Source organism: Panthera uncia, assembly GCF_023721935.1.
Source record: "Panthera uncia isolate 11264 chromosome C1 unlocalized genomic scaffold, Puncia_PCG_1.0 HiC_scaffold_3, whole genome shotgun sequence".
NCBI classification, from domain to species: domain Eukaryota; kingdom Metazoa; phylum Chordata; class Mammalia; order Carnivora; family Felidae; genus Panthera; species Panthera uncia.
In genome coordinates, this window is record NW_026057584.1 from 88,216,450 (window position 1) to 88,242,547 (window position 26,098).

Here is a 26,098-nt window from a genome sequence, read left to right on the forward strand (position 1 = left end):
TCCATTTTGTATTACGTGATTACTATAATAGGAATATCTGCTTTTGTATGAATCTATATTTTATGATTGCTTCACAAGATAACTTACAAAATTCAAATTAGAATGGTTACATTTATCAGTCTAATTGGACAGAACTGAAATTATCGTGCATTCATATATATATTAATAAATATTTATCTCCCACTAATTTTTATTTTAAATTTTTTCTAATTTCCTAGTGCTATAGGTATAATAGTAGATGAAAATGAGAAAAGATCCCAGTCCTCATTGAGCTTATTGTCCAATGAGGGCAAAAAAACATTAATAAAAATAACACTGTAAAGAAATATAAGAACTATAACACTGTAAATTTCACTCTAATCCATGCAGACTATAGGGTAAAATAATCAGAACACAGAAGAATTTTTGAGGGAAATGATGTTTGCAATGGGAACAAGAGCAAATTAGGCAAACAGGTTGGAGAAGAGCATTTCAGACAGGGAGTAGCCTATGCAAAGTATTTTGGAGGGATTTTGAATCCATCCTTGTGATTTCTATGAATCGTTAAATATTTTTTAAAATAAAAAAATTCTTTTTCACAAATATAAACACATGGATGTTGATTTCTAAAATGTATTATTTTTGTTCTATTGGTATGAATGTCACTGCTTTATTGTTAATAATATGGGTTTTTTTGTATTTATCTCCATATTACTATAAATCAACAATTTCATTTCAGCTATTTGTTCTGGACTGAATGGGGACAGATGCCCTGCATTGGAAAAGCTCGCTTAGATGGCTCAGAGAAGGTTATCCTTGTAAGCATGGGAATAACATGGCCAAATGGTATCTCCATTGACTATGAGGTGTGTTGGATTTCTTAAGTATTTAAAGCGCATTAACTGCCAACTTGCATTAATCCACTCTTAGTGTTCTCTTATTTTTTTAATAAACCACTTAATCCAAAACAGCTTGTAACATTACTTTTCAATCGATCTTTAGGAAAACAAATTGTACTGGTGTGATGCTCGTACAGACAAAATAGAAAGAATTGACCTTGAGACTGGAGGGAATCGTGAGATGGTGCTGTCAGGGAGCAATGTGGATATGTTTTCAGTTGCGGTCTTTGGGGCTTACATCTACTGGTCTGACAGGTAATTTATTTTTTCATAAGTATTTGAGTCTCAAAATGTTATTTCAGTGCCAGTTGCTTTACCCTTGTAGGATTAGCCATTCCCTAGCAAGGGCACAAAAAGGATCTCACAAAGCCATGTGATTTCCACAGAAAGTCAGGCACTCTTGCTATTCCAGGCTCAAGCGTTTCAATGTCACAGACTAAAGTTGGTTTCTTTCCCCTTCTGCTTGGCCATCTGTTATCTTCAGTTTAAATAACTGGCTTGATGTGAATTAGTTAAAGATTGTTGATCACGTATGTCCAACTTTTTGTCAGAGCACATGCCAACGGGTCCATCAGAAGAGGCCACAAGAATGATGCCACAGAAACCGTAACCATGAGAACAGGTCTTGGAGTCAACCTGAAGGAAGTTAAAATCTTTAACCGAGTAAGAGAGAAAGGTCAGCATTCTTATAAAATAAATATATCTTACATTATTTGTCTCCTTTTTAAAAAATATTGATCAAAGTTAGAGATTCTTATATGAATCCAAAACCTCAAAACTGTATTTTTTTAACATCTAATTTCCTATAAAAATCATACAGTAGTCTAATGAAATGAATACACAATAGTTCATACATAGATAGTTTTGCCTTAGACAGTGTATTTATATGGGCATGTTATATGCCTGGCATGCCTTCAGTATAGGTTTGGGCTAAGTAATGTAGAAAATCTTGATAAATATACATACTCGACAAAAAAATACAAAGCACAATTAGGATGTTAGAGAGTAAAAGTTGCCAAAGCCACAGATTTTGGGTTATGTTTTAATATATAAAGTGATATGGCTTCAGAAGTTTGCTATTGGTGTGAAATTTTTCTGAAGTCCTCAATCCCTTAAAATGTGTGTTTTGAAACTGATATAAATGTGGTTTGGATTTTTTTTTAATTTACCTCAATTAAGTGTCCATTTTATGTCATTAAATATCCATATTAATGTCCATTAAAATAAATTGTAATTAATTTTCTTGACATCAAAGGAATGTATAATAATTTTATAGTTGATGATGGATTCATGGAAGAAAATCAGCCATATGGAGCAATCTTGATAGTATATTACATCTTCACTCAAAACTGAAGTAAAAACTTATGCTTAATATACTTAGGAGGTTAGGTACATTGGCACTGTAAATTTCTTTGATAGCTTTCATATTTCATAGACACAGATTTTAAAGCAGTGCACTGTTTGTTGGGGAACTCAGTTCATGTTTTGAGAAAATTGTTATTTGTGCCAAAGATTACAGTACATGAAACCTATTGCAATCTCAGCATCAAGTTTCAAAAGAGAGATATACACTTAATTGGCTGATTACAAGAAAAATGTAATGCTTTTATTTAGATGATAATTAGAGCAGAAGAATGCAGTCTTTTAAATAAGAAATCCAAGATTTAAACTGGTGTGAAAAAAGTCAGTATTTTATAGTATTTGACTTTTTTACTGACCAGTATTAAGAATAATAATAATAAAAAATAACAGACTATTCAACATTATTTTTAAAAATATTTCTGTAAGAGGGCTGCCTGAGTGGCACAGTCAGTTAAGCGACTCTTTTTGTTTTTTTTAATGTTTATTTATTTTTGAGAGAGAGAGTGACACAGAGTGTGAGCAGGGAAAGGTCAGAGAGAGAGGGAGACAGAATATAAAGCAGGTTTCAGGCTCTGAGATGTCAGAACAGAGCCTGATGCAGGGCTGGAAGCATGAACCATGAGGCCATGACCTGAGCCAAAGTCGGACACTTAACTGACTGAGCCACCCAGGCACCCTAAGTGACTCTTGTTATTAGCTCAGGTCTTGATTTCAGGATCCTGAGTTAAAGCCCTCCACTGGGCTCCATGCAGTGCATGAAGCTTACTTTAAACATTTTTTTTCTGAAAGAAAAATCATTTGAAAACAAAATAAAAAACCAAACATATATGTTTGTATATGTGTGTGTGTCTTTTTTTTCCTATTTAGGGACAAATGTTTGTGATAAGGACAATGGTGGATGCCAGCAACTTTGTCTTTATCGAGGAAATTCTCGGAGAACTTGCACTTGTGCCCATGGATATTTAGCAGAGGATGGAGTTACTTGCCTAAGGCATGAAGGCTATTTGCTATATTCAGGGAGAACAATATTAAAAAGTATACATCTTTCTGATGAAACCAATTTAAATTCACCAATAAGGCCATATGAAAATCCACATTATTTTAAGAATGTCATAGCCTTGGCTTTTGACTATAATCAAAGAAGAAAAGGTACCAACCGAATCTTTTACAGCGATGCACACTTTGGAAATATACAGCTTATTAAAGATAACTGGGAAGACAGACAAGTAATCGTTGAAAGTAAGTACAATATTTTTTTAAATACTTTGGTGAAAATGTATTAAATACTTTGGTGAAAATGCAATGTAATGCAAATAATCATTTGCATTAGCAGAGAAATTAGAATGGTAATTGTATGTAGTAATTACATTTTTTTGAGTTTATATTCAAGAATAATGCACCTATGTTATCTGATCTGCTGAAAGTCAAAGAAGCAATTAACCGTTAGCATGTACAGTATGTATATTATGATTATTAGTTTCTAATCATGGAGCTTTCAATATAATCCTTGACAGTGTCTTTTTGTAAGTATATCAAAATTCATGGAAATTTTTTTTTAGTATAAAACTATACTAATTTTATTTTCTTCTTCTGGGTGAAATTATATCTTTAGGAATATCTGCCTAATTTTATTCAGTGAATTGTATTTTCTCAAACAAATATCAGAAATTATTATTTGTGTGTGTGTGTGTGTGTGTGTGTGTGTGTGTATAGTAGTGTTGAGAAAATGTTAGTAAATAAATACTATTTTAAAATATTTTTATATTTTAAGTGACATATTCATTGAAGCAAAATATTGTTATTCATGTAGTTTATTGTTTTATATTCGTATTGTTTATTCATATAGTTATTCATATTGTTTAGAGAAACATCTTTCCTGCCATCCAACTTTCAACAAGGATGATCTTCACATTCCTGATACAACCTCTTGCTTTTCTCTCTGTGTGATTTTCATATATCCCTCACTTTTCCAATTTCATTATACTTGAAGACAATCCTTTTCACTACTTTCTAAATTGTAAAATAATGCATAAATTAATTGTATTCAAGTAAAATAGATTTAAAAACTAAATTTCTGCCTTATCACTGCAACATCAATTCCATTTACTTACCCATAACAGCAGTCATGTCTTCAGGACTTTTTTCATGTAATGTGTATCTCATTTGTAATTACAAAATTGAATACTATATGCATTATTCAGATTTTTTATATATGTACCTTGAAAAGTTTTTATTTCCTATTTAAGACTCTATCTAATTCTTTTGAAAGCCTGTGCCTATTTTGCACTAAATATAAACTAATCATTTTGTTCTGATAAACATTTATTTCTGGTATTTCATCATTACCTACAATCTCAAAATGAACATTTGTACATATATAAATATTTTTATTCACACATGTGAGTATTTCTTTAGCATAGAATCCTAGAAATAGAATTACAGAATCAATCAGTATTTATTTTAATTTTTAGCTGGTCAAATTCCTGCCAAAAAGACCATACCAGTTTCTATTTTCATCAAATGTATATGAAAAGGCTTATTGTCTCACACTTTTTTCAACAATAATTTCATAACTTTTATTAATTTATGACTATCTAATTTGTAAGAAAAGTCAACTTATATTAATATACCTGATAGCTAGTGAAATATAACATCTACTGCATGTTTACTCATTTAAATGTAAGTATAAATATGGTCAAACTTATTATACATTGCCACACAATGCAATGCCTAACATTCTGCTAGGCCAGTATTTGTTTATTCAAATCTTACTCAGATTTTCCAAATTAGTTCAAAAATATACTTGTATAAATATATATTATCATTTCTTTATTCTCTAGGTTACTACACTTATTGATAATTTCATACCAGTTGTAAATTACAGAACGTGCCAATATGCCATTTCGGGGTGTGTGTGTGTGTGTGTGTGTGTGTGTGTGTGTGTGTGTGTTTGAAAAAGAGAGAGAGATGGAGGGAGATAATGCAACTGTAACAATATTGATCATAAAGTACAGACATATTTGAAATTTATCAACTCAGTATATGTATAAGAAGTTTAGATTATACTACTACTCTAGTCCTCCGTTTCTTCTAGACTGATACAGTTCAGAGTTGAAAGTGCTTGCATTGTATCCACAATATATTAATTAACTTATTAATTCATTTTCTATGCTTCAGAATTTTTGTCAGGTATTCTGGTTATAAAGTTGAATACCAGCACATAGGCCTTTAGAAGCCACAGGTTCAGAAGAGACTGCAAAAAAAACATTGAAATTCAGTAGAAGCCACAAGATACTAAAAGACTAGAGAATTAAAAAAAAACCAGAAACAAAAAAAAAAAAACAAGCTGTTTGGGGAAGACTATAAGACGCCACTGACCTGAGTTGAGGAAACTTAAAAGATCAATAGAAATCTATTAGTAGACTGGGGCAGGTAGAGGAGGAGAGGAAGAAAAAAGAATAATTCTAGACCTGTGGTCCTCAAGTGTGGTTTCCTGGGGACTCCTGATAGGTGTTTAAGGAGTCTAAGAGATCAATAGTATTTTCATAATAATACTAGATAATTGCCTTTCCACAGAATTGACCTTTGCATTGATGGTGTGAAAGCAGTGGTGGCCAAACTGCTGACAACTTAGTGCTAATCAAAGCAATGGCACTAAACTGTATTAGTAGTCATTGTATTTTTCAATGCTGCTTAATAGCAGAGAAAAAAAAAAAGCCTGTTTCACTTAAGAACATCCTTAAAGAGAGTAAAACATTTTTATTTTATTAAATCCTGATCCTACAGTACACATCTCTTTATTAGTCTATGTGATGCAATACACATAGGTCACTTTTGCTGCATTCTGAACTTCATTGGTTGCCTAAAGGAAACCAATGATTTGTGTGATTATTTGGGTTCATGCTTCTTTTAAGGAACACCATGCTTTACTTGAAAGAGTGAGGAACATATAGTCTATGGTTATTCAAACCTTGGTGTGTAGCAGACATTTTCTAAAGAACGGATACAATGAGTCTGTCACTACAAGGAAAATGACTTCCAATATCTGCTGCAAATAATAGAAATCAAGCTTTCATGTAAAAGTTACAATTCTGGAGGATTTGTATCGAGTACAGTAAGCTTGATGACTTCCCAGTGCTTAAAGGCTTTTCTGATGATATGGGTGTTGGTATTATTGAGCTAATTTTTTGCACAATGAAATGTGTCAACAGATATGCTTAACTTAGGGAACCAATATTTTTCAAATGACATGATAAAAAAGTCATGAATGGGTAAATGATCCATTCAAAGTTTAGGATGGACCAGTGGATTTTAATATGATAGAGTATGAAAAGTTTACCAGTATGGTTTCTGATTCCACACTGAAGCTAAGCTTTAAGTAACTACCACTTGTTATGTGTTAGTAGAGTGTGAAAGAATATCCAGAATTATCTGAAAAGGCTACCAAAACACCTTTCTCTTCCAACTTCATAGCTGTGTGAGGCTGGATTTCCTTCACATACTTCAACTAAAACAACCTAACAGGAAAAGAAGCCGATGTGTGAACCTAGCTGTCTTCTAGTATTCCAGAAACTAAACAGACTTGTAAAATTTTAAAACAGTATTCTGTTCTCATTTAAAACAATACAGGCGTGCCTGGGGGGCTCAGTTGGTTAAACATCTGACTCTTGATTTTGGCTCAGGTCATGATTTCACAGTCATGAGATTGAACCCCACATCGCACTCCACACTGAGCCTGGAGCCTGCTTGGGATTCTTTCTGTCCCTTTCTCTCTGCCTCTCTCTCACACTCTGTTTCTCAAAATAAATCAATAAACCTTAAACAAAATAAATTAAACAATACAGGTATTTTCTTAGAAGGTGTTAGTTATATTAATATGCAGTCAATTCATTTGTGTTTTACAAGATGAATTGAAATTTACAAATTAAATTTTACAAATTTACAAATTACAAGAGGTTAATATATATTTAAAACAAAATTTTTAGTTTAAATTCTAATATGGTAAATAAATATGATGCAAATCACATAAAATTTCTTTCAAGTCCTCAATTTTTAAGATAGTAAAAGTTCTCAGAATGAGAAGTTTCCAAACTACTCTTCTAGAATAAGCGTTCAGAAAATTTTTATTTTTTTAAAAGGTTATTTATTTATTTTGAGAGAGAGAGAGAGCTAGCTGGGGAGAGGCAGAGAGAGGAGAGAGAGCGAATCCCAAGCTGGCTCCTTGCTGACAGCATGGAGCCTGATGTGGGGCTTGAACTCATGAATTGTGAAATCATGACCTGAGCCGAAACCTAGAGTCAGACGCTTAACTGACTGAGCAACCCAGGAACCTCCAAGCTCAGAAAATCTTTAGTACAAAGACAGGGTAGACAAGGAATCACATATCATTTAGTGTGATTAGGATGTGGATTATATGGCACAAATTGGTGTGAGATGAAAATAAAGTCCTAGGGAGGGTGCCAATAATGAAAGATTTGATCTGCCAATATAAGGAGCATTAAAAAAAGTTTAGGGGTGCCAGGTCAGTCAGTTAAGCATCCGACTTCAGCTTAGGTCAGGATGTCACAGTTGGTGAGTTTGAGACCCGCATCGGCTCTCTGCTGATGGAGCCTGGAGCCTGCTTTGGATTCTGTGTCTTCAGCTTTCTCTGCCCCTCCCCAGCTTGTGCTTTCTTCCAAAAATAAACATTAAAAAAATAAATAAATAAAAATACAAATAAATTTTAAAAAGTTTATTGAGATATAATTTATACACCACACAATTCACCCATTAAAAGTACACAAGTGAATAGTTTTTGGTGTATTACATTACATTTTTAATTTTTTAAATTAGGTAATATATATTATGCATAATATATAATACATATATAATAAAATTCGCCATTTCAACTATTTTTAATTGTACAATTCAGTGAAATTAGATTCTTAATATTGTACAATCATCATGACCATTTCTAAAATCTTTTTATCACTTCAAATAAAATTCTGTTTAAAAGTTACTCTCCATTCCTTTTCCCCATAGCCCCTGGTAACTTTTGATCTGCTTTCTTTCTTTATAAATCTGCCTATTTTAGGTATTTCATGTTTGTGTAATGACACAATATTTTACCTTATGTATGTGGCTTATGTCACTTAGCATAATGTTTTCAAGGTTCATTCATGTTGCAGCATGAATCAAATTCATTCCTCTTTTTGTGCCTGAATAATCTTTTATTGTATATATACACCACATTTTGTTTATCCTTTCATTTCGTTTGCAGACACTTGGTTTCTTTCTACTTTTTGACTATTGTAGAAATGCTGCAATGAACACTGATGTACTAATATCCAAGATAAGTAGTTTTGGTTTTATTAGTAGATGAAGGGAAAACATTTGTGTTATAAGGTATACATACACTAGGCTTTTGTTTTATGATGATAAGTCTGGCTGTGCTATGTTCAGTAAAGTTCAATGGTCATGTCTGAAGGCTAAGATGACTTAGGAGTATAGATCCTTTTAGAACAGTGGTAAATGAAACTGAAAGCATATTAAAGTGTACATGCAGCCAAACCATTCTAATCCTGCCTCCTAAAATCAAAAAAATTAAAACCAGTAGCATTTTCGTAGCTGAAAATGTTAAATCCTGCCTCCTAAAATCAAAGCAATTAAAACCGGTAGCATTTTCGTGGCTGAAAGTGTTAATGCTCATGGAGGAAGTGAAATATAATAGCTGGGAGTTGGAAATCAGTCAAGTTGGGATTCAGATCCCACTTTGCTGTTTAGTTACTATGTGATACTGTCAGTTTCCTCACCTCCAAAATGGGAAACCAATCATAGTTTTTTTTGTGTGTGGAGGTTTTATAAGAAAGGGTATGCACAAAACTTACAATCAAGCCTAATTTTATTTAAAACTTTGTGTTACTGTATTTGTGATACATTTGTGGATTATTTAAGGTAATTTTCCTCTAAATTATTTTTAGAATATGTGTTAGAGTTGTTAAACAATCAGAAATAATTATAATAATTACAGATATGAAGTAGTGTATTAAGGTCAGACTAGAATTTAAAAATTAAGATTAGTTTACGTGGATAATTCACATAAACTTCTCTAAATACTCTCCCTACACCACCCCATCCCCACTAAGAAGTTGCTAATTTGTTTAACCATTGCAATCCTCTCTTAAAGTTTTGTAGGAGAATTTATAGTTTGATTTGCCAGACCGGAAAATGAAAACAACAAACAAAGCAAAACAATTCCCTCCCCCAAAAGAGTTACTGGTACACACGTATATACAAATGAGATGCAAAGTTCATTTTTGTCTTGGTATTGCATTTTAATAATTCTGGAATAATGCATTTTGTCTTGTTACATCTTTTACCACATATAAAAAGAAAAAAAAAACTTAATGGCAACATGATGAAGTATTTAAAGATATCAAAAGCAGTGATAGGGCTGCAGCTGCTGTGAAGGGCTGCTGGGCTGAGGCTGCTGATCCTTCTCAGTTGCTTTCCTTCTCTGTGTGGGGTGAGCAGGTGTTGGGGCCCTGGCCCAGCCCTGTTGTGGGTAGGCTACTGTGAGAAGTGCAGGACCTATAGCACTCCTGGCATGTTCACTTCTCCAGTCTGTCTGCTGGGTGGGCATCGCCCGGACATGGAGCCAGGACTATTACAGCTTGACTGCTGAGCAGAACGGGTGTGGCTGGAGCACCTGCGTGTCCTAGTTGTAGTTCAGGGTGCTCACCCTGCCCTTGCATCTGGTCTCCTTAGCTAAAGGGCTCAAGAATTGCATCCCTCCCAGTTGTGGTTTGGTGTCTCCATGGGGTTAATTGCCATGCAAACTTGCCCACACTGGTTACAGCACTGGGTAGGCAGAGCATTCCTTCTGGTGCTAGCAGGCTAGAGGTAGAGCACCAAAAATAGTGCATGTCGACTCTGTCAACAGCAAGTTATGATGAAATTTCAAAAGTGGAATCTTTCAGGGCTTTTGTCCCTGGAGAAAGTCCCTACAGTTTCCTCTGTCTCCAGCAGCGACTTTAAATTAGTAAGTGGGTCTCTCTCACTTATGGTCTAGGCAATTTTCAATCTGTTTTGCCCAGATTCTCGGGGTGAGTGGCTTTTCTTGCAACTCCTTTAAGAGTCAGATCTCCCTCTCCTGTAATTCCGTGATTCTACTCATCTTAATCCTCATTGATTTTTAAAACCAGACATTTTAGGGGCTTATCTTTCTGGTGATAGCCCCCAGGGTCAGAGTTCCCGATGAAGGACATAATTTATTCACTCCTTGGGGAAGTGTTCTGTATTTTGGGCATCATCATTGTGATTGGGAAGTCACCTCACTGCTGGGTTAGGGTCCCAGAGGACGTGGTTTGTCTGCCACTCTTACTCTTCTCAATGCATCTTGTGTGTGTGTGTGTGTGTGTGTGTGTGTGTGTGTGTGTGTGTATGTATGTAGGTGCTATTCATCTAGTTCTCAGGTCCTTTTCAGAGAAAAATGATTTCATAACTAGCTGTAATTTTGTTGTGTCCTGGGAGGAGGGGAGTTCAGGGTTTTCCTACAATACCATCCTGAACCCTCTTCCTTCTTCCTTCATAATGCTTATATTATATTTTATATATATATATATATATATATATATATATATATATATATATAGTTTTTTTCAAGACTACTGGTGGTAATATGCCTTGCTTTTAAACTATATTTTATTGGAAATATATTTTTCCTTTATTTTTTAAAAAATTTTTTAAATGTTTATTTATTTTGGGGGTGGGGGGCATGAACATGAGCAGGGGAGGGGTAGAGAGCGAAGGAGACACAGAAACCAAAGCAAGCTCCAGGCTCTGAGCTGTCAGCACAGAGGCTGATGTGGGGCTCGAACCCACGAACTGTGTGATCATGACCTGAGCTGAAGTCGACACTTAACCGACTGAGCCACCCAGGTGCCCCTTTTTTATTTCTTTTAAATGAGCTAGTTCCATATCCTTTTATGAGTGCCTAAACATTCATTTCATTATGTTAATTTTTCTTTTTTGTTTTAAATGCTTATATATTTATTTTGAGAGAGAGAGAGAGAGAAAGAGAGAGAGAGTGAGTGAGTGAGTGTAGGAGCAGGGATGGGGGATCAAGGCAGAGAGAGAGTCCCAAGCAGGCTCCATACTCAGCCTGGAGCCTGACACTGGGCTCAGTCTCATGACTGTGAGATCACTACCTGAGCTGATAGCAAGAGTTGAATGCTCAACCAAGTGACCCACCCAGGTGCCCCATTTTATGTTAATTTTTCTATTTGCAATTTCAAAGGCTAAAAAAACTGTCAGCTGTTAAAATGTATTTATTTTTTATTTGCTTGGTATATATCATATAAAAATTCATTCTAAAAATGTGGGGATCTTAGCTACTCAATATTTTCAGATTTTATAAAATAAATACTTTCAGTCATATTTATTAGCTTGCAGCAATTTTCAGATTACCTATTAAGATAATTGCAAATGTTGGAAAGACATAAAGGAGCATTGTTTTATTGTACATTGAAATTACAAAGGTTAAGAAACAGGTAAGAATGAAGGATGAATGTTCTGTGTAGGGAGTCAGCAAGTGCTGAGGCAAGGGATAATTTTTATGCTCCAATGAAGACAGAGAATAACATGATTGATTACGGAGAGCAAAATCTAGAGTTAATCATGATTAGTGCAGAGAAGAAGAGAACATGGGATTTCCTCCTCATTAAGTTGCAGGATGTAAATTGGTGCTCAGTATGGCTTCCATGAATTCATAATTTCTTAAAATATTAGAGTCTCTCCAAGAAGATGGTCTATGTCAGGTTGGGGAGGAAACAATTTTTACTATATCCTCTTGGGATTTTGTCAGTGAAATGTGAATTCAACTCATAGAAAACAGCTTATCACGAAAAAAAGAAGGCATAAAAATTTTTATGTAATGTTAATTTTTATGAGTACATGGAGGACTTCACAGAAAAGAAGTAAAGACCCAAAGAAACAGAGTCAGGGGTTTATATACCATTTTAACAAAGGGTGATCAATTGCAGAGATGTAGCTAAATGACAACAACAAAAAACAACCACAAAAAAAAGGAATCTGGGCTTCTAGGGAAAGTAAATTGTGGGAGGATAAATATATGGGGGAAACTAATGGAAGATAATGGTTTTTTAGTAAGATGTTGTTTATGTTGACTCATTTCGGTGCTATCTCCAACTCCTGTGATAATGATAGTTCTTCCAGCCCTAGAATCATGGAGGGGATACCTTCATGAAGGAAAATTTATGTCCTGTTATTAAGTAGATAGGGGGAGGGTAGCAAGCTTTTCCTGTATCCACTGTTTCTCAGTTGCCTTCAGCTCACAATAATCCTTATGTGATAGTAGTATAATTTGGGGTGGCATATTCTGATCCCCTTCATAGGCATAATGGTCCTAAATGTCTTTTACCCTACAATATTGATCAAGACCAGATCCCTATAGGGCACTGGCATATCTGAATAAGAGACATTGGAACCACAGGTAGAAGCTCCTTAACATGAGGAGCAGAAAAAGTCATGAGGAACATTATGTTAGAGACAGAAAAATTCTGAGTCATGTGTAGAACGTATCACTGAAGTTCTGTAGGGTCAATATTATGTGTGGTCCAGATCTTGGAGGCAGCGAAGGGACAGGGGACCTCAGGAGCACTCAGTTATCAGTATTAGGATTATTCATAGAGTCAGAGCTTCCCAATTTTTCGTGAATGTGTCAGAATAGCTGATGGCAATAGATGGAGTAGAAGGCAATACTAACATTTTTCTGTTGAGAAGTCAGTCTTAATAAAATAGGAAGCTGAAAAGTTTTCTGTAAACGTACTCAGGCTCAGAGGACTTCCCTAGTTAGATCGTATTAGTTGGTCTGACAAGGATTCTGTTTGCAGAATTAGAAACATGCTGGATCATGCCAATGTGGAAGAGAGGACCTTTGCTTATTATAAAACTTGAAATTTGAAAGCTATAGTGGGCCCTCAAGCTGTTATAGTTTATGATTTTGATTAGGAATAGAGGGAAAGAATAAGAGGAAACTGGCAAGCTGGTGCATCTGCCGTAGGATATCACACTTAAAAAGATACTAGGTGGACTTGGGAAATAGTGATTCACATATGAATTAACATCCCAATAGAGGATCACTACCAAATGAAGTCTCAGTAGGTGAGTGAGTAGATACTGAGATTAATAATCCTTGATCAGAGGGATCAGGGATAGATGGGTCAGCCAGGTAAGCATCCGACTGTTATCAGGCTCAGCTCATGATCTCACGGCTTGTTGGTTCAGCCCCACATCGGGTTCTACACTGATAGTACAGAGCCTGCTTGGGTTTCTCTCTCTCTCCCTCTCTCAAAATAAATAAATAAACTTAAAACATCCTGGATCAGAGTCATTTCTGTATTAAATGTCAGTTTAAACTTAATTACATTTATTTCTTTTTTAATCCCTATTCTAGGAGTAGAGATTGGTGTATATCAATTAGCTTTGATTAATAACAAACCATCCCAGAATTCAGTGTCTTTAAACAACAACTGCTTATTTATCCCACTATTCTATGATTGGCTGTGATGATTCTTCTGATCTCTGGTCAGCCTCAGATCAGATGGCAGCTGGATGATCTAGGACGGCTTCCCTCATATGTCCGGCAGTTGGCATGCTGTATTCTGGATTTTGGGCCACTAGTCTCTGTTATTTAGCAGGCCAGCTTGGGATGGTCTCGTGGTTCTCAGAAATGGCTGGCCTCAACGCACAAATATTTTACAAGCCATATGTACTGATGTCTCATTGGTCAAGGAAAATCACAGCCAAGTCCAGATTCAGAGGATGGGGAAATAGAGTCACACTGATGGGTGGAACTGCAAAGGGGCTACACACATACATGAAGGAGGAGAATTTGCAACTTCTGTAATCAGCACAGTTGCATAAGTGATTATTAGCTTATCTCCAGAACCTCCTGAATAATACGATGAAATTTGGCCTATTTTTTAAAACTCTTTTCTGTTTTATCTGTTATATAATGTTTCTTGACAACCAATAGTGGACGATGACAATAATATCTGGCTTTATCTAGGAGCTAGAAATCAATATATCTTTTATGGTGAAGAAATAAAATGAGATAGGAAAGGATTATCTATTGAGAAAAAGATAGAACAAAACTATGGGTTAGTGTATTTTATGAAACTGAATTGATTTTGTCACTTTCAAGAGTATAAACTTGTTTATATTTAGCTCAAATAATGCTCATTTTTTATAAGTCCCTTGTGATTAGTTATTATTAAGTCGCTTTAATTGTCCCACATCTCTGTGTAAGCAACGTGACTGAAAAATTTATTTACTTCTTTATTTATTTGTTTGAAAGAGAAGAAATATTTGTAGTTTTGACTTGAATGAGAAAGTTGTAAATGGCATCTAGGGAAAAAGAAATCTGTGATGTAGTGTTAGAAGAGGAATATTTTGGGGCGCCTGGGTAGCTTAGTCAGTTAAGCGTCTAACCTCGGCTCAGGTCATGATTTCACGGTGTGTGAGTTTGAGCCCTATGTCAGGCTCTATGCTGACAGCTCAGAGCCTGGAGCCTGCTTCTGGAGCCTGGAGCCTGCTTCTGGAGCCTGGAGCCTGCTTCTGGAGCCTGGAGGGATTCTGTGTCTTCCTCTGTCTCTGCACCTCCCCCACCTCAAAGATAAAAATTAAAAAAAAAGAAGAGGCGTTTTTCATAGGAAGCAATAAAAGTATACGTATTAGAACTTTTTTTTTCCTCTTGAGAGGTTTATGGTATGAATTCAGCAGATGAAATCAATGTATGGTGAATTATAAGTAACACTTTGAGGGACTGGTTGATGAATTCAAAATTCCTAAGGAAACAATAGAGCACCTGCAGAAATAGGCAAGGTCACAAGTGAATCCAGGGTTCCTCTTGAAAGATGATTATATAATTTGTAGGAGTAAAGTTACCTATAATTATTTGAAAGGGAAAATATTTCAATTTCATGTACACATAAAAATGTGCTCCTTTTGTTTCGCTTATAATACAAAAGTAAACAAAATTTACCAGAAATCAAGAAGTATTATTTGCATATTCAGCTTGCCATTATGATCTTTTTAGTACAGCATATATGGTTAAAAATGTTGAGAGAGAAAATGTGAAAAGAATTTATACTAAAACCATTACGTGAATATAGATTTCTTATGACAGAAATTCAGGTACATATTTTTCTTCATAGAATTTTAAAGCTTTAAAAATGACATAAGTAAAGACATAAATTCCAAAATTTTTCATTGTTAGCCTTATTTGCAACACCTACAAAAATGCAGTAAATGGCTTAGATTATCACTCTTGCAGAATAGCAGACTCAATAATACTTCATGACATATTCAAATTAATGATGATGTTGCAAACCTCATTAAGTTTAAAAACATTTTTAATGTTTATTTTTTTAAGAGAGAGAGAGAGACAGAGAGACAGAGTGCGAGTGGGGGAGGGACAGAGAGATTGGGAGACAGAATCTGAAGCAGGCTCCAGGCTCTGAGCTGTCAGCACAGAGCCCAACATGGGGCCTGAACTCACGGACTGCGAGATCATGACCTAAGCCAAAGTTAGATGCTTAACTGACCAGCCATGTAGGCACCCCCTCATTAAATTTTTAAGATTTCTACAAAGTATGGGTACCTAGGTGGCTCAGTCAGTTGGTCATCCGTGTTCAGCTCAGGTCATGATCTCATGGTCCATGAGTTCAAGCTCTGCGTCAGGCTCTGTGCTGACAGCTCAGAACCTGGAGCCTGCTTCAGATTCTGTGTCTCCCTCTCTCTGCCCCTCCCCCTCTCATACTCTGTCTCTCTCTCACTCTCAAAAGTAAATAAACATTAAAAAATTTTTCAAAAAAAAAAAAGATTTCTACAAAGTAGAATTTTCAATGTATAGTTCTATGTTTTACTGACATGTTGATAAAGCTAAGTGTTAACCAGTATTCTCCTCCAACCAGGTACCATGTTTCCTTTCAGTTCCTTAGGCAATTTACACTCAATGGTCTTTCTTCTTCTTTTGCTTTCCTCTTAGACAATCTTTCTTTACAGCCATGGCATTTTTATGCCTCAATGCATGCCTTAACACACTTAAAAATCTCCCCATAATTTTTGATAACACGTTTTGACCTTGTTCTTTGTTTTCACTTTCCACTATAACTTGACAACAGCCTGGGTCTGATTGCTCCTGGGGCATAGTGTTTCTTCTCTTCCTGAACACAATCTGATTACACTACATCCAGCCTATTCTAACATATGTTAACCTGCTTTACTATCTTTATCCGCATTATAATTATTATCCTACATTTCCACTGCACACTTCCATTACTTCTCTATTGACCATTCTCTTTTTTTTTTCCTAAACCTGGACTAAGAGATAAGTCATGTATTGGTGTCCCTATCACTTTCCTAAACCATCAAATACTGCTTTCTATGTCTTCGGTTTCTGAATGTAGAAGTGCAGTTCCTGCAGAAACTTTCTCCCTACTCATGGGTATATTTTCCCTTTTAAAGAGCTCAATCATTGTGATGATTCATACTGGTACTCTCATTATTTAATATTACCCCGACTCCAAATTTGCCAGTTTATCTCCTCACTACTAGAAGAGCATGAAAATTCCCTTTAATATTCTTAATGTCAGCTCATAATTTAACATACCAAAGTCAGTCCCCAGCCTAAAAATGGGAACCTCTCCTATTTTTATTGTTAGTGAAATTATTACTTTTTTAAAACCAGTCAGAATCTAACCTCGCGATTATTAACTATCTCTGTTCCTCTACCCCCTAATCATTTACATTGAGTATTTTTTCTTAAGCACTGTCATCATCATAGGCCATGTTTCTATCCTTTTTCTGCCTTGATTCTCTAGAAGTTTCTACATATCATGCACAAAATGCTTTCATTGAGTTCCCCCTTAAAACACTGATTGATTCCCTATTTTCTGCATCTCAAAGTATAATCCATTACCTCCTTTCTAGGTATAATCTCAATCTAGGTGATCCATGTCACCAGAAATCTCTATGTCAAATTTACCCTTTCGTCCAGTCCTGTTCACACCATTTTTTGTCTCATGAATATACCATGTTCTTTTTCAAATTCCACATCTTTACTTATGTTGTTACATTACAATGAAAGAGACATTATAGCCTTTCAAATGGTCTTTATTTTGGAGAATCTTTATAATTCAGCTCAAATCCCTCCATACAGTTAAGGAATGCATTTTTTCCCCCTAGAACTGCAGCCCACAGTGATTTCCTTCTTTTGAAAAACATTCAGGGCTTGCCATGTGTGCTTCACATCCTTATCACCTCCTTAGTTATTATCCTATGGACTTTCCTTTGTTTCATTTTTGTCTATATGATCTCTCCAAAGAAATGTCAAGTTCTCCTTGGAAGGGTCTATTGCATATACTCTTTTCTATGCCCTTTATAATCTAAAACAGTACTCATCACTTGGTAGATCATAAAAATAACTAACTTTATTGTGAATTGGTTATGTGTTAGCCATAAAATTAGGTTGTTAAAGGACTTGTTTGAAAACTTCATTTGCAGAGTAAAAGGAATTCTGTGACTTCAATTGCTTGACTAGTTGGACTTGAGATTAGCAGAAGGAGGGGGATTGGAGACTTAAATTTCTGTGAAAAAGTGGAAAAGGCAGTATAGGATATTGGTTAAAAGCAGAGTTTCTAACGATTCTAGAGCCAGAATATCTAGTTGAATTCAGCCTGGCCCCTTCCTTGCTTTTCACCACTTACAGGCTGCATCCTCAGGAAATTATTTACCTCTCCTTGCCTCATTTTCTCCTTTGAGAAATAGGGATAATGCTAGTAGCAATCTCAGAGGGTTGATGAGATTCAGTGAATTAATATTTCTTGCTTAGAACAGAGCCTAGTATTTAGTCAGCACTCAATTAACATAAACCATTATGAGTGTTTGTTTTCATTTTCCTTAACTGATTCATTTTTTTTAAAACTTCATTATTATGAGGCACCTGGGTGGCTCAGTCAATTGAGCATCCAATTCTTGATTTCAACTCAGGTCATGATCTCACAGTTCATGGGATAGAGCTTCACATCGGGCTCAGTGCTGAGTGTGGAGCCTACTTGGGATTCTGTCTCCATCTCTCTCTGGCCCTCCCCTGCTCATGCTTTCTCTGTCTCAAAATAAATAAATAAACTTGTAAAAAAATTTTTTTAAAGCTTCATTATTATAAATTAGTAGAATCCAGCCAGCATGCAAAATGGCCACAGTAATATACAAAGATTTTGAAGTACATAGGTGATTTCTCTCTTCAAAGTTTCAAATACTATGAATAAAGAAATTAGAGGGTCCATAAGAAGAGGACCTCTATGGGTGAAAAGGACATAGGTCTCCAAAGTTCTTTAATCACCTCACAGTGTTTACTGGGCTTATACACTGGACTCTGGCATGTTCTGGACATTGTCAGAGTTTTTGTCTTGAAATTACATGACAGAAGGTGCTTGTGCTATAGTAATAGAATATGCTTATACGAGTAGCAAAAGTGCTACTTTTGGGGGTGGATACGGAAAAAAATAATAGAAAGTGATATATTCAAGATGACAGAATGAATTCTATTGTTAGAAGCATTTGATTTTCCAAAGATTCAAATACTTCTCTATTTCCCACCCTCTGCAACTTGAATTCTACTGGTAACTTATGTTTGGTTGAGTGCCAAAACAAATCAAACCTGAAAAAAATAGAAAGGAATATTGGCAAATATAAATATGCATCAGATATACAAGAATGACTGTGTTGTGTAATAAAGCATTTTTATAAGTTCCTTTTTGCCTTCTCCCTTTTGAACCAGCAGGATAATGTTGCTTAGAAACCTATATGTGTAAAGTGATGGCTAAGAACAGAATTTATAATTAATCCATGGAAGTCTGAAATGGCAAAACCTTTGTAGGTTTGTAGAGTGTAAAGTTCTGTGTTTTTGCTATATTCACAAAACCCTGGGATTTGCATGGGCTAGACATGGGGTCAGGATTGACAAGGCGGGTCATCTGATGATAACCTTCCTACTTGAGATGACAGAGGTACTTAAGTCTGAAACAGTTGGTACCTGTAAAAGTTCCTGTTAGTTTTGTGGATGAAAAGGGGAAATGAGATTAATTTAATCCACATTTGAAAGACATCAGCAATAACCTTCATACTCTGCCAGTGTTAAGTAGAGAACAGAGTTCAATGAGAAAATGAACATTTGTTTCAGAATTAATAAAAAAAGAAGCATAATGTCCCAAGAAATTTTTCACCAGAATGGCATGAACCATGTATTTTTACAAATAAGCCAAATTCAATAATTGATTAAAAATCTTTTATATAGTATTAGACACTTATTTTTAACTTATGGTGTAAATTCTATAACATTTTCCTCACTCTGTGAATTACCTGCATTGCTATTATTACATATACTCACAGCACAAGGGAACAAATTGGAAAGCAGCAAAATTCAGATTGTATTAGCAAATTACATAACACAGTCTATCATTCTGAATAGGAAGTAATGCCAAAAGGGTATTTAAACTATGGGAAGTATAAAGCAATGCATTAGTTTTCTACATCCTGTAATTCAGGGTTTTCTTTCTATATAGTTTCATATATGAACTACATAGATTCAGAGATAAGGGAGGATAGATCTCTATTCTGAAATATATATCCAAATTATACCATTCTGTTAGCTTTATTGTCAACTCTGCTAAACAGTCACATGTACTGAGTAGATCATTCTCTCTCTTGCCTCTAGATAAATTTGAATGTGCTTTTCCTTACCTATATTTCACTTGGTTAACTTATGTTCACATTGCAGTTCCAGTTTAACTCTTTCTCAATACCCACATGCCACACACACACACACACACACACACACACACACACCCTCACTCGTTTCAATCCAGATAGAAGCATGTCTTTCATACTTTCTACAGTATGCAACCATTATTATTATTATTATTATTATTATTATTATTAAAAGAGCTGCTTTGTTGTATTAGAGCAGACACTGTACCTTGTACATGAGTATATCTCTCCCCAGGCCTATTGTAGGTCCTCAGGATACTGCATTGATTGCTATTGCAAACGCCTTTGGGGGCATTCTGACACTGACTGTAGAGTTGCTTACTTAGTAAGCAACCAGTGACTACTCACCAAAGAAAGGAACTATGCTCTTTGAAAATCAAGATTCTTGCCCTTGTGGAATTAGCAAGGTAGTAGTGGAAATTTTACCAGTAGAAATAACAAGTTTGTATGACACAAGGGTGGTATGAGTCTAAGCAGAAATTTTATAGGCACTCAGAGTAAAATGAAATCTCTGCCATTTGGGATGATTAAGGGACTGTGTGGAATAGATGGTCTAAACTGACAGTTTTGTTGCATTCTAATGGAACTCTGACCGATAACATAAGGGCAAGTCAATGGCTTTTGCATATGCATCAGGTTATTAATATTTTCTGAGAATAATATTAAGACAACAAACATCTATCTTACTTTAAAATCACCTGGTGACAGATGGTTTCTTAAAATAGAAGTGACTTAATATGGTTTACAGTTATGTCCACATATGCCATTCTTGTTTTCCCCATGCAAAACATTTCTTGGACATAGCATATGAATTGAATATATATAACTACCTTACTTGGTGAATACACAGTAAGTGGTCCTTTTTTCTTTGTGATTGAGTTCCTTGAAAAAGTGATTGGTTTGGTAGTAAAGCTGGAAATGAATTGAGTGTCTGGATTTGAATCATCCTAATATAAGATGAGCTTTGCCTAAACTTAATATTTTCTTATCTTCAACCGAGGAGACTGAATCACAGTAGTTGTCAAGTAGTATAATACTTTTGCACAAGATAATATTGCAATCTGAAATTATCACTTCCTTATAGACTCTAATGTTAAATTATCGTTTTTATTCTTGCCTTATTTAATTCAATTTGTCAAATATTCTTTTAGTACCTACCCAGAACAGAGTCTGCTTAGTCTCGTTTGAAATGAAATATTAAAGGCTCTATCATTTCATAACTAATAGAATTTCTTTCCTTGAACTCTACTCTTTAGCACAAGGGCTTTACATCAGTTTTAGAAATCCATAGAAATCATATTTATTTCTTCACAGAAAATACTGGAGTGCTTTATTTCACTGCTATGAAAATATCCTTTATTAACATGAGCTGTTACTCTTTTGAATTTAGGTGTGCATAACTTGATAGATGATGCTTCTTTATTGATTTTTTTCTTTTGCTTTAACTATTTCATTTGTTCCAAAATATTTATTGTGCATTTAATATATGCTAAATATTTTATGGGGACATTTCTTGAGTACTCTTCATTTGGAAAATCAGAAATAATGCAATTTATATATAATACTGGCAAAAATTGCTAGCATTGAAAAAACATGAACCATAAACAAAATATGTCTTCTCTTTGCTAGCCATCATAAATGGGGTAACACTTTGTTGAAGAATGCTAGAATGCTGCTGATAGATCAACGTTATAGAGTCATATTTTCTCATGACCAATGTAGCTTAGCTTTACACATGTATTTAATGTAGCAAACCTTTTTGTGAAGTGCTGCCATATAAGTTCCATACAATCAGTAGTCATTTGCATGATTGTGGGAGTTTTAATACTTTCTGCGAAAGAGTACAAATCATATTTAAAGGTTCAGATATCGATTTCGAATCTTTCCTTATTCATTGCCATCACAAAATCAGGTTTTTTAGAGATTTGTCTTATTCACTTCGGTAATCAAGTTCTGCGTCACAGTATTTAGTCCTCATCATCATTTTGTTCATTGACACCTAAAGATCTTTGGCAAGGTAATATTCTGCTAAGATTAAAAGAATGAGCTTTCAAATAAGTGAGACTTGGATTCAAGTACAGGTTCTGTTCACCATTGTGTTACAGTCCGTTTAAGCCCTAACTGAAAATTAGGGAAGCTATCAGCACCAACTAACAGTTTGAGGATTAATGAAAACAGTGACAACAGGGTGCTTGCCACAGTGCCTGGCCCAAACTATTCCAGTCAAGAAGCAGCACTTTTTTATTGTAAAGGTGAATCTTTGATTGTAACGTGGATCTTAAAACTCATCCTGAAGCAGCCCCTGGAGAAAGTTTCTTGCTGCTTTGACAAAGTCACAATGTGGAAGGGTCCTGACTTTTTCTTCCCCCTTGATTCCTGAAACACTAAATGTGCTAATTATTTTTAACTTCATTCTCTTATTAGTAAGGAAAAATGAGTATCAGAGCATCAAAGTTCAAAATTATCAGCTCATTTTCATTCCAAAGTATGAAGATGCTGAGGAAAATGATAGCCCCAAATCTGCTCTTGAAGTAACTCTCCTCAGGTTCTGACCAGACCAATGAACAAAAATTTAAGCTTCTTTTAATGATGTTTGTTATGAACCAAACTGTTCCCCTTCCACCTCCAAATTCATATTTTGAAACCTTAAGCCCCCGGTACTTCAAAAATGCAATTATATTTTAGACTCTATGTAAAGAGGTAACTAAGGTAAAATAAGGTCATGTGGATGGGCCCTAATCCAATATGACTCATTCTTATAAGGGGAGGAGATTAGGACACAGACACCACAGTCTGAGGATGACAATGTGAGCGCACAGTGAGAATGCAGCCATTTTCAAGCCAAGGATAGAGGCTTTAGAAAAACACCACATCTGCTGACACCTTGTCTCCAGAACTGTGAGAAAATACATTTCTGTTGTTTAAGCCACCCAGTCTGTGGTATTTTGTTACGGCAGCCCTAGCAAACTCATCCAATATTCAAAAGAAGGAACGAGTGGATCATTTTTTGGGGCAAATACATATGTGGACTTGGAGCTAGTCATATGTAGAATACCTTTTGCTTCCTTAAGGGAAAATAAAAATTGAACATATTGTCCAGTCTTAAAGACTAATATATTCTGAGGTTTAAAAACATTAAAACCTATGATTATTTTGAAAGCCTCACAGGCAAGAAGTGAACACTACAACCAAAATAAAGAATTTAGTAAAAGTAATCTTTCTGATAAATACCTATTAAAATTCCACAAAATTTTATTAGTTTCTCATTCCAAAGCAAAGATATTTTATGAAAGAACACACACACAAACATATCTACACATGTGAGACCATAGTTTTCTTTATCATAAACTCTTTTTATACCTGTTCCCACCATTCTCAATGAATATCTTTTCTCCTTACACGCAAAAGTAGATGGGTTAATTTCCTCAGTTTTCCTCTTTTCAGTTTAATGAATTTGTCAGGTTCATAAAAGTATTGTGGATAAGACTCTGGACTCTCAAATGATTCCCTGGGTTCAAATCGTGGCTCTGCTTCTTAGTAATTGTGTGCCTTCTACAAATTATTAACCCCTCTAAGCCTTAGTTTCTTCATCTGTAAAATAAGGATAATAATAGTATCTACAACAACATATCAGGTACTTAGTACTGTTTGTGTGTGTGTGACTGTATGTGTGTGTGTATTTGTGTGTGTGTGTGTATGTATGTATATATATGTGTGTATGTATACATGTATATGTGTATATATGTGTGTGTGTGTATATATATATATAGACACACACAGTTTTCAAATAATTGTGACTATTATTCCCTTTATCATTATTTATCTATCATAATTATTCACTTTATTATTTACTCATTTTCCATCTTCTTCCACTTTTTAATTGTAGAAAGTGACGTTTCAAGCGTAAATCTTATATCTATGCTGTTGAACCCGTTGCTTCCTTATACACATGATTTCCACCTCTTCTCATGTTTTATTTCTTCTGTCCAGTAGCTCCCCTCTCAAACCTAAAATCATGCTCTTTTCTCCTTCACATTAAAAATAAGACCATAAACAAACCCATCTTCTTCCCTGCTTTCCTTTCTCCTTTCCACCTTTCCTCTCACAACCTAAACGAGTAACCTATGGCCACTCACTCAGACTCTTCTACTCCTTTAACTATGGCTATGTCACGTGCTGTCTCATAACTCTGATAGTAGACACTATCAATGACTGTGCTTGACAAAGTCAGTGACCTCATTTCATTTGACATTGTTGATCACTCTACTTTTGAAACCCTGAGTTCCCGTTCCCACCTGAGTTTCATGACACTGTGTCATCCATTTCACCTGGTATGCTTGGATCTCAGACTACTCTTTTTTTTATATTTATTTTTTTTTAAGTTACATCCAAGTTAGTTAGCATATAGTGCAGCAATGATTTCAGGAGCAGATTCCTTAATGCCCGTTACCCATTTAGCCCATCCCCCCTCCCACAACCCCTCCAGCAACCCTCTGTTTGTTCTCCATATTTAAGAGTCTCTTATGTTTTGTCCCCTTCCCTGTTTTTATATTATGTTTACTTTCCTTCCCTTATGTTAACCTGTTTTGTATCTTAAAGTCCTCATATGAGTGAAGTCATATGGTATTTGTCTTTCTCTGACTAACTTCGCTTAGCATAATACCCTCTAGTTCCATCCACATGGTTGCAAATGGCAAGATTTCACTTTTTTTTTAATTGCCAAGTAATACTCCATTGTATATATATACCACATCTTCTTTATCCATTCATCCATCGATGGACATTTGGTCTCTTTCCATACTTTGGCTATTGTTGATAGTGCTGCTATAAACATTGGGGTGTATGTATCCCTTCGAAACAGCTTACCTGTATCCCTTGGTTAAATACCTAGTAGTGCAATTGCTGGGTCATAGGGAAGTTCTAGTTTTAATTTTTGAAGAACCTCTATACTATTTTCCAGAGTGGCTGCACCAGCTTGCATTCCCACCAACAATGCAAAAGAGATACTCTTTCTCCGCATCCTCACCAACATCTGTTGTTGCCTAAGTTGTTAATGTGAGCCATTCTGAAAGGTGTAAGGTGGTATTTCATTGTGGTTTTGATTTGTATTTCCATGATGATGAATGATATTGAGCATTTTTTCATGTGTCGGTTGGCCATCTGGATGTCTTCTTTGGAGAAGTGTCTATTCATGTCTTTTGCCCATTTCTTCACTGAATTGTTTGTTTTTTGGGTGTTGAGTGTGATAAATTGATACGTTGTTTGCAAATATCTTCTCCCATTCTGTCAGTTGCCTTTTAGTTTTGCTGATTGTTTCCTTTGTTGTGCAGAAGCTTTTTATTTTGATGAGTTCCCAATAGTTCATTTTTGCTTTTGTTTCCCTTACCTCTGGAGACATATTGAGTAAGATGTTGTGGCAGCCAAGATCAAAGAGGTTTTTACCTGCTTTCTCCTCAAGGATTTTGGTGGCTTCCTGTCTTAACATTTAGGTCTTTCATCCATTTTTGTTTATTTTTGTATATGATGTAAGAAAGTGTTCTAGGTTCATTCTTTGCGTGTTGCTGTCCAGTTTTCCCAGCATGACTTGCTGAAGAGACTGTCTTTATCCCATTGGATATTCTTTCTTGCTTTGTCAAAGTACTTGGCCATATGTTTGTGGGTCCATTTCTGGGTTCTCTATTTTGTTCCATTGATCTAAGTGTCTGTTTTTGTGCCACCTCAGACTACTCTTTTTTAAACATCTTTACTAGAACTCCACAAGCTTGCTTTTCTTCCCTAATAAGTGCCATGGTTGTATGTATGAATGGTATTCACCACAAATGAATTGCAATGATGGTCCATTTGTTTTTGGTACATTGATATTTTGATTTGAAAAACATGTTTTGGAAAATCTAGAAAGTTAAAACATTGTTTACTATATCCCTACTGTTTAAGGATAGTGTTTGGTACATAATAGGTACACAATAAATATTTATTGCATGAAAAGTGCTTCTTTTTTTTCTGTGCCCTTTCTCATTTCACAATTT

General features: G+C 35.2%; 1 protein-coding gene across 1 annotated transcript in view; it reads left to right on the forward strand.

The window, feature by feature from the left end:
* LRP1B (LDL receptor related protein 1B) overlaps window positions 1–26,098 on the forward strand; it is a 1,876,868-nt gene that overhangs the window by 1,423,367 nt on the left and 427,403 nt on the right. The window contains exons 38-41 of the mRNA XM_049615676.1: window positions 719–845; window positions 982–1,133; window positions 1,430–1,554; window positions 3,108–3,479. Coding sequence (XP_049471633.1) covers window positions 719–845; window positions 982–1,133; window positions 1,430–1,554; window positions 3,108–3,479 — 776 coding nt within the window. The remainder of the gene's footprint in view (window positions 1–718; window positions 846–981; window positions 1,134–1,429; window positions 1,555–3,107; window positions 3,480–26,098) is intronic.